The 9,210-nt window shown below is 50.4% G+C and overlaps 1 protein-coding gene and 1 pseudogene across 1 annotated transcript; both read left to right on the forward strand.

Moving 5' to 3' along the window:
* Positions 1-376: 376 nt before the first annotated feature.
* On the forward strand, positions 377-3,440 carry LOC101397036 (mast cell protease 8-like). Its single transcript, XM_087429059.1, has 5 exons — positions 377-500; positions 1,699-1,849; positions 2,220-2,355; positions 2,585-2,839; positions 3,279-3,440. The coding sequence occupies exons 1-5, from the start codon at positions 446-448 to the stop codon at positions 3,438-3,440; spliced, it is 759 nt and encodes a 252-aa protein (XP_087285185.1). The 5' UTR covers positions 377-445.
* A 2,155-nt stretch (positions 3,441-5,595) lies between these two features.
* On the forward strand, positions 5,596-8,983 carry LOC106800081 (granzyme H-like; annotated as a pseudogene).
* Positions 8,984-9,210: the final 227 nt, after the last annotated feature.

Genomic DNA, 9,210 nt, shown 5'->3' on the forward strand with positions numbered 1-9,210 from the left:
CAAATAAATGGAGATCTACAAAGAGCAGGATTGGATAGATGCATATCATTTTAGGAAGCAGACAATTGCCTAATCACCAATTCAAGGCAACGTAGGGTCATATTCAGGCTCTTGGAGGATCTCAGTTAGGGGAAGGGAACACCATTTCTGGCTAACGCCAAAGCCCCCAAAGCCCCTTCCTCACTCAAAGAGTCCAGGACTTTCTCCTGGTGAACGTGGTCATTCTATCAACAGCCTAAGAATGTGGTTCTTGCAAAACCCTCAGCACACAGCCCTTTCTGTGTGAGGGGAAGGATATGACGAAAGCTCTTATCTTGAGAATCAATAGAACTAGGAGGAAGTTGGTGGTCACTGAGCCTGCCCCTTCTTCCTTCACCTCTACAGCTGAGAAGCCTGGAAGGAGAAAGCACACACCTCTTCAGACCAGATCAGCCTTTCAGAGAAGATGCTGCTGTTTCTGTTGTTATTGGCCAATCTCCTACCCTCCAGGGCTGAAGGAGGTAAGTGAACATGTCGATCCTCAGAGGCCTGGCTTATTCTAACACTGACACTTACATAACGTCTCAGTGAGGCGATCATTATGATCCTTGCTTGCCTCAGGCCACTCCCAGAAATTCACTGAACCCTAGATCTGTCGCTGGATATGCAGTATGGAGAAATAACAGAAAAGAAAGAGAGAACCCAAAGAGACCTGATGGGTCCTCTCTCTTCCATGGGTCACACTCTTGTCACCTGGAAAGTGATTTAATATTAGAATGGCAAAGGATTCTGGTGGAGGGGAAAGTTGAAAATGGGGGATATAACCTCCCATTCTCCAAAGCTAAGAGTGGTTATCCATCCCAGGAGCTATCGTCTAAACCAAGAACAAAACAGCTATCTTATACTCTTTTCCTAGATGTCACCTTCTCCCTGTCCCCACTATTGAGCCACTCAGCTTCACCAGGGGGTGGAGTACTGGGTAGATACCCAGTACTTAACTGAGCCATCAGTGTTCCCCCTACTGCTCCCATGGGCCTAGTGGAGATGGGCTCCCACGCAGGCCCCCTCCTGCCCATTTCCTCATCTCACTCTGATTTCCCAGCCTTTGTATCTCCCTCTTGGTCCTGAGGGCTCATGCCTCAGAAAGTTAAATCTGTGCTGGAAGTCAGGTTGCATTAAGACTGCTCCTCCCTAGCTGCTGACCAAAGCAGATATAAGGACTATTCATTCCTGTACCTAACAAGCATTTGTGGGGTATGTACGATGTGCCTCACCCAGGATGGGGGAGAGAGAAGCCAGAGTGTTCTGATCCATGAGCTCAAATGTTCAGGACCCAGACCAGACCCATCCTGGAAACAAGCAATACACCAGGGCATGAGAAAGTCAGCGACAAAGAAGCAACTTGGATAGGTCAGAGAGAGTAATTTCCAGGTCTTCTAGCACAGTCTCCTTAACTTGTATATGAAGTGTGTTGGCTCCAGAACAAGGGCTGAGCTCCTCAACTCCACAGGAGGAAACTGAGAACAAAGCCAGGAGACAAGTCATGCTGCAAGCCCTCCATGCTGCCCATTGAAGTCTGCAGCCCCCTATCATTGTGTTGCGGCCCTGAAGACACTACAACCACCTCAGTTTCTGCACATCCCATAGGTTTAGGCCACCCGGCAGTGCCGGTCCCCTCTTTTGCTGAACACAGAGATCTAGGGAAATTTTCTCTTTCAGGGGAGATCAGATGGGGCAAAGAAGCCAGACCACATTCCCGGCCCTACATGGCATTTCTACGTTTCTACAATGACAAAGAAGTCAAGGTGAGATGTGGAGGGTTCCTGGTACGAGACAACTTCGTGCTGACAGCAGCTCACTGTAATGGAAGGTAAGCAGCACAAATGAGTCCTTGTCTTCCTGGGAACCTCTTGTAGCATCCCAGGACCCAGAACTCAGAAAGGTCCCTGAGCACACAGAGCCAATGACTAACCAGAGAAGCCATCTGATCTGCTCAGGCCTGGATAAAGTGAGTGAGGGATACAGGAATAGAGCATGTGGATGGAGAATTGGGTGGCAGGCAGGCTGCTGAAGAACCAGGCTGGGTCATTGCTGCACAGCAAAGAAAGGCCACGCTGTCCACCTTTCCCTTCCTCCCTATCTGACTCAGCTGCAGGTGTGCCCTAGGCTGGAACTTCAACCTGTCATTCTGAGACTGAGTTGTAGCTCCTGTGGCTGACAAAATACCCCTTTCATTACAGAAATATAAGTGTCACCCTGGGTGCTCATAATATCGGAAAAATGGAAAGCAGCCAGCAGATCATTCCTGTACTCAAAGCCTTCCCTCACAAGGATTATAATAATAATTCCAAGTTCAACGACATCATGCTACTGAAGGTACCATCTTGCTGACTTTCAGGTGCACACACACAGGTTACAAGAGAGCACACAGCTCATTCAGGGTCTCAGTCCCCTCCTCTCCTCCAACCTGTCTGCTCTGCCTGGGTGAATGTAATAGAAGGGGGCTTGGGAGATGCTAGGCGGGGAGTACAGGAAACCTCACCCCTGTCTCTGAGCCCAGCTGGAGGGAGGGACCTGAACTGCCATCTCTCACCTTTCTGACCAGCTGCGAAAAAAGGCTCAACTCAACAGGGCTGTGAAGACCATCGCCCTGCCACGGAGGCAGGACTGGGTGAGGCCGGGGCAGGTGTGCAGCGTGGCAGGCTGGGGAAAACGGGCAAGTGGTAAAATGCCAAACAGACTCCGGGAGGTGGATCTGGAAGTTCAGGATGGCCAGAAGTGCGAGAACCTCTTCAAAAACTACAACAACTCCATCCAGCTGTGTGTGGGGAATCCTAAGGACAAGAAGGCCACAGGAAGCGTAAGGAGACAAGCATCTTCCAGCCTTGCCCCAGGGACACAGTGATGCTGGGCTGACATGGCCAGGCCTTCTCCCACCCCACTGTCAGTGGTAGACTAGGGTCCACTCATGGGTAGAGGCATGCTGTTCCCAGCATGCGGGGCCCAGGCATCTCCCTCCAGCCAATCTCTTGGCCATTGTCCATTGGACAAGAAGATGAGGGCCTGGGACTGGGTTGAGGTTGAGAGAGGACATAGCCAGGACACAGGATTATGGTACAGGTAGATCACAGAGGATCCACCAACCCCCCTGACACTCAGAGCTGTGGTGAATAGTGACTACTCAGCACTACCCCTCTGAACAGCTGGGCCCTAAGAGGGGGGCTGGAGAGCACCAGGGAGAAGATCACAAGGGGGAGCCATAGGGGTCTGGCTGAGAGTTCGCCCTTCTCTGTCCACAGGGGGACTCCGGAGGCCCCTTCGTGTGTAGCAACGTGGTCCAGGGCATTGTTTCCATTGCAAAAGCGAATGGGAAACCTCCACGTGTCTTCACCAGGATCTCAAGCTTTCTGCCCTGGATAAAAAGCACAATGAGATACTTCAGACTACAGGGACCAGACTGAGTTGCCCCCTAGATTGATCCATCCATCTTCTCTGGGGCAGAACTGCACTAGGCAGAGTGAGGTGCAGGGGGGGCTGCCAAGAACTTAATAAACTTCTATCTCTAGAATAGAAATCACTGATTCCTCATTTATTCACCAAAACGTCCTACAGCCTATATCTTATTGAGTAAATTTTTCTTCTATTTTTCAACAATCTCTAAATCTTCTATATAAGAATGGATACAGAAAACAAAATTCATTTTTAAAACATCCGCCTCAGAAAGGCTAGACTGGAAATAAGTGATTTGCTGAATGTTTGCCATTGCTGAGTGTGCTTCGATTATGGGAAAATGTATGGTGGGTAGAAAAGCAATATATATTCATCATAGAAAGATAGTTAAGGGCAGAACATACCAATCAGAATATTAAAATTCCCGAGAATTCCACCACCCAGAGATCATCATCATTAATGCTTAAACACGTTGCCTTCCCTTCTTTTTCTGTCTACTCATATGATGCTGTTGCTTTAACAGAATTCGGATTGGTCTGTTTAGAACTCATGTTGTTTTCATTTCCACTACTCTTTCATCTGTCGTCATGCTGGTGAGAGTGTTGGGATAATCTGTTTGCAAATGTTTGTGATTGTTAAGCCCAGGGACATCAGAGCCGTGGTTCACTGGACACTGGACAGAGAATACTTAGTGGATAGTAATTATTAGGATGATCAGCATCAATTTCCCCATCACCTGGCAACAGTAACCAGCATTTCTAGAGGGGAACCCCCTCTACCAAAAACAGGAACTATGATTTGGGTGGAACAGTCCCCTCCTCAGCTGCAGCAGTGCTAAATGACTCGAGTATAAACCAATCAGGACACTCAATTCTGATGGACACAATGATGGTTTGTTTTTGTCCAACGAATTTAAAGTCCAGGACTTTTGTTCAAAATGGTGGGATAAGAGAAGCTCTCTTTGTCACAGATTATTTACATTTAAAGAGGGGATTCTAAATATTCCAAAGTACGAGGCTGGAGTTGTGGTCACAGAGGAAGGGGGGTTAACACTAGGGGTGTTCGGGTGTGTCCAGTTCTACATGCCCCTAAGGCAGGGCCAGCCTTGTCTTGACATGAGTACAGCCATGTTTTGCCGCCCCATTGACCTACAGCCACCAGCACAAAAAGAAATATAAAAGCTGCTTTCTGCGTGGTGGGAACTGGCCCTTCTCCCATGGAGATAGTTTCAATGTGTAAAAATTTCACTGCCTTTCAGGAGCCTCAGCCTGGGGCAGACTGGCCATCTGCGCCAGGTTGGGACGATAAGCAAGGTAAACAATGCACGTACACAACTACTGGGCTGGGACGACAGCCAGGGCTGGGGGGCTCAGTGCACGCATGCCACTGATAACCATTTGTGCATGGGAACACTAGATGCTTGCTCTGAAAAAAGCTCTGTAACTGTTTACTCTGGAAATTACTGATGCTATAAAAAACTGCTGGAGACTGAGACTTGGTGAGAGTTCCACCTGTGGAAGAACCGCCTTGCCCAGGACGTGTGATCCTTGCCCAGCCGTGTCGATTGACAGGACTCTCCCGGCAGTGGGGCGTGAATGTTGTGAATAATTGATTTATTGTGAAGTAATTGATCTGATGTATTCTCTTTTCGGTCAACCTGGTGTTTCTCTTTCCGGTTGATTTGTGTCATTTCCCTTCAGTCGATCTGGTGTTTCCCTTTCCGATCTATCTGATGTTTTTCCCTCTTATTATATGACCTATTCGAATCTGCTGCTATCTCAGCCTATGTGGATGTTTTCCCTTTCCAGTCGAGCTGGTGTTTTTTCCCTCTTATTATTTGACCTATTCGGATCTGTTTGCAGACTATCGCCTTTACTATCCTCTATATAATAAAATATACCTTCAGTTCATTTGTTTGGAGTGGAAAGTTTCTTTTACGTCTCCGATCGAATCCCCGAACCTCTCATAACAAGCCTCTATCTCCCACCACCAAGCAGAACCCCCACCACTGCCCTTACCATCTTGTACTCTAATCACTGATTCTCAGTCTACTCCAGCTAACTGCCATCTTCTCAGGGGAGGAGCCATGTTGCACATCTCCTTGGACCTAGCTTGCTACATTATTCATGACTCCATCAGGATGGAAAAAGAGCCACGAGCTGAGCAATGGAGACGTTCTTGATTCTTCTGGATTTCAGATCCTCTGTTGGCTGCAGCACAGGCTTTGCTTTCTTGTTCTCTCTTCCTGCTTTCGCTTTGTAACTCATCAGTGGGAGTGCAAGTGTGGTGGCAGTGCTATTGTCACCTACCCCAAGCCAGAGAATGTCCACAAACCACCTTGCATGATGGCACAGGAAACCAGAGGAGCACAAGTCTAGGAGGGCTCTGAGGTCCTGAGCCACCCCTCCCTCCTTCCCCTTGGGGGCCCTGCCTCTGGAAGGAAGAAACACCAGCAGCTCTGACCTGGGCAGACCTTCAGGGAAGATGCAGCCACTCCTGTTCTTGTTGGCCTTTCCTCTGCCCCTGAGGCTGGGACAGGTGAGTGACCATCCCCATTCCAGAGGCTTCAGCTCATCTCACAAAACCCTCTGTACTCCTCACCCTTCTGCCCAGCACAGTCAGAGATTTTCCTTAATTTGTGCCCAAGAACTTTCGAGACCACAGCTCCCATCCCAAACAGAGACTAACAACTTCGAAGCTGCAACAACTCAAAAGTTAAACTAACAAGTTCGAAGTCAACAAGGATGGCCAGAAGGAAGGGTGTTCACTGAAAGGTTTAGTAGGTGTGAGCCTCTCTTATCATCTAGAAAGTGGGTGGCTCATAGAAAGGCATTTGGAAAAGGATGTGAAGCTACAAAACACAAGTAATTAAAATCCCTCACTCCAACCCAGGAAAGGGCAGCTCAGAGGAACCAGCTACAGTAGTAAGAGTTGTCCCTGGACCCAGATTAAGAACTAGTTACCTTTCTTGGTGCCCTCCACCCCCTCACTCCTGCCCAGGAGAGGAGCCCAGAGTGCAGTTGATCTCAGAAGGGGCTGGATGCCTGCACCCAGGGCTCTCCTGTGGCCTTGGTTCTGCCACACGCCTGAGCAGTCCCTTTTCAGCCCCACATCCCCCTGCCTTCCCAGACCCTCGGCTGCTCCACACGGTGCCCTCCCCCCACCCCTGTGTCCTTGAATCCCACCAGCACTATCCCCACCAAACCTCTGTCTAAAGCTGAGTGAAGGCCATTTATTCACGCAGCCAAAAATGGTTACTGACATCCTAGGATGGGTTAGATCCTAGGACATGCAGATTTTAGAAAATCCAACTCCATAGGCTCACGGACAGATTATTAGATGAAGGCAGTAATCAAGACTTTACCAGAGCCTCAGAGAGGTCGGGAGAGTCACTGAGACAGAAGGCGTCAGGGGAGCCCCATCCAGGATCCCTGGGGCTCTACTATCATGAAGAGAGATATTACCTCCTCCATACATTGTCTGAAGTAGGACGTGGAGAACAGCACTGTCCCCTTTTTCTCACAGGGGTTCTGAGTCTTGACATTCAGAAAAGGTAAATCTGCTGAACGGGGAACCTGAGAAGTCGCTCCCTCAGTGTCTACGAGTAACTGTAGACCCCACCCTCAATCACCACCTTACGAAACCTTCCCTCCTGACAACAGCTGCTCCCAGAAAGCCCATCTTCCAGTCTTTTCTTTCAGAGGACATCATCCAGGGACATGAGCCCAAGCCCCACTCCCACCTCTACATGGCATTGGTTTGGTTTCTGGTGAAGGAGAGGAAGAACAGGTGCGGCGGTGTCCTCCTGTGAAAGGACTTTGTTCTGATGGCTGCTCAGCTCTGGGTAAGGTGAGGGGCCGCAGACAACACATATCTCCAGAGTCCCCAACAGGGATCCTGTCCTCTGTCCTGGGGTGCAGCCCAGGCGAGCTCCCCTGGCTCCTGGTGACTCAAGGCCATGAGAGCTCATCAGAGGAGCCATCTGAGAGCATGACTGGGGGATGGAAAGGGAGAAATAGGACAGGTAAGTTTTGGGGACAGAGGGTCAGAGGTGAGATCTAGTGGTGCAGTTGAGAAGAGAGACCACACTGGCCAAATACAGCAGCTGTGGAGGATGAAAGCCTGCATGAGGGTCAAAATGCAAACTCACAGTGTTTCACAAAATTGCCTGAGGGCAAGAGAAAGCTCCCAGAATCCCTGCCCTCAGTGTCATTGAGAAGCACAGGGCACAGAGTCACTCAGTGCGTGGCCCTTATGTTGCCTCCATTTCCCTAGCTGCAGTCCTGCCCTGCCCAAGCTGTCACCTGTCCTTCACGGCTCCTGGGCTGGATCTCCTGTGACTCCACGCCCCCCACACGCGCGCCCCCACACTCCTACTCTGCTTTCTGTGCAGCTCAATCAACGTGACCCTGGGGGCCCACTACATCCAGGAGCAGGAGAGGACCTGGCAGGTCATCCCTGTGAGAAGAGCCATCCCCCACCCAGACTATAATCCTGACACCTTATCCAACGACATTATGTCACTAAAGGTAAGGAAACCTCACTGCTGCTCTTGTTCTCCTGGGTCCAGATTGTTTCCTCTCCCACTGAGACCTGTCACCCCGCTCCTTCCCATATTGGCCCCCTGACTATTCCCAAGTGGCTCAGGGGAGAGAGAAGACAGTGCAGCCCCATCGTGGTGTCCAGGCCCAGGAGGCCATTGGCTGAGCTGGGCGATCTTGCCTCTTCCCATCAGCTGGCGAGAAAGGCCAAGCAGACTGCAGCTGTGAGGCCCCTCAGCCTGCCCAGGGGCAAGGCCCAGGTGAGGCCCAACAGGTGTGCGGTGTGGCTGGCTGGGGGAAAGTCTCAATGGGCACTTGAGCAACCACTCTGCAGGAGGTGGATCTGACCAGGCAGTAGGATCGCAAGTGTGAGTCTCCCTTCCAATGCTATTACAGTGGGGCCACTCAGATCTGTGTAGGAGACCTGCAGAAGATGAAGACCAGCTTCAAGATAAAGTTTCCATCATCTACCAAGACAGGCCCCAGGAGAGAGGAGCTTGAGGAGCTCTGGGGTATGGGAGTGGCCATATCTCCATGCCTCAGCCTGAGACCTCAGGCAGCCTGGGTCCGCAAATCCAGTCTTCCGTTATTCCTCTGAGCATATCAGGGGTACAAGGTGAGGAAGGATCAGTCAGCCCACAGCAGAGTTCTCACCAAAAATTCTCTGAGGATTAGAGAGAAAGCCTTGGCCGGTGGAGCTGCAAAGAATAGTCAGTACCAGGCTGGAAGCCCTAGATGAGGGAGGTGACAAGGCCTGCCCTGGCCCTGCTCTCCCACACAGTCCCCTAATAGAGATGACCCATCCCTGGAAGGTGGGGAGGGCAGGAGTCTGAGGAAGCCAGCTCAGTCCTTCTTCTCTCTGCACAAAGGGAGACTCTGGGGGACCCCTCATCTGTCAAAACGTGGTCCAGGGTACTTTCCGCCTTGGAAAAAACAAAGGGACCCCTCCAGGAGTCTTCATGAAGGTCTCACACTTTCCGCCCTGGATAAAGAGAACAATGAAGTGCCTCTAACAGCAGGCCTGAGGCTGCCCTTCTTCTGTGCTGAACATCTTTTCTGAGGTAGAGACAGGAATCCCACGGGGGTGGGCAATAGGATGGCTGGGCCATAATAAATGGATCTCCAGTGCGAATATGACTAAGTCTACCGATTCCTGGAACCACTTTCAATGTGCAACAACACTGCTCCCGGCTGCCCTCTACTGTCCATTCTGGGCTGTAATTCCTCCTTCCTCCTCCAG

The sequence above is a fragment of the Ceratotherium simum genome, chromosome 3 (genome assembly GCF_057802395.1).
Source record: "Ceratotherium simum simum isolate JZ-2026a chromosome 3, ASM5780239v1, whole genome shotgun sequence".
Lineage (NCBI taxonomy): Eukaryota > Metazoa > Chordata > Mammalia > Perissodactyla > Rhinocerotidae > Ceratotherium > Ceratotherium simum.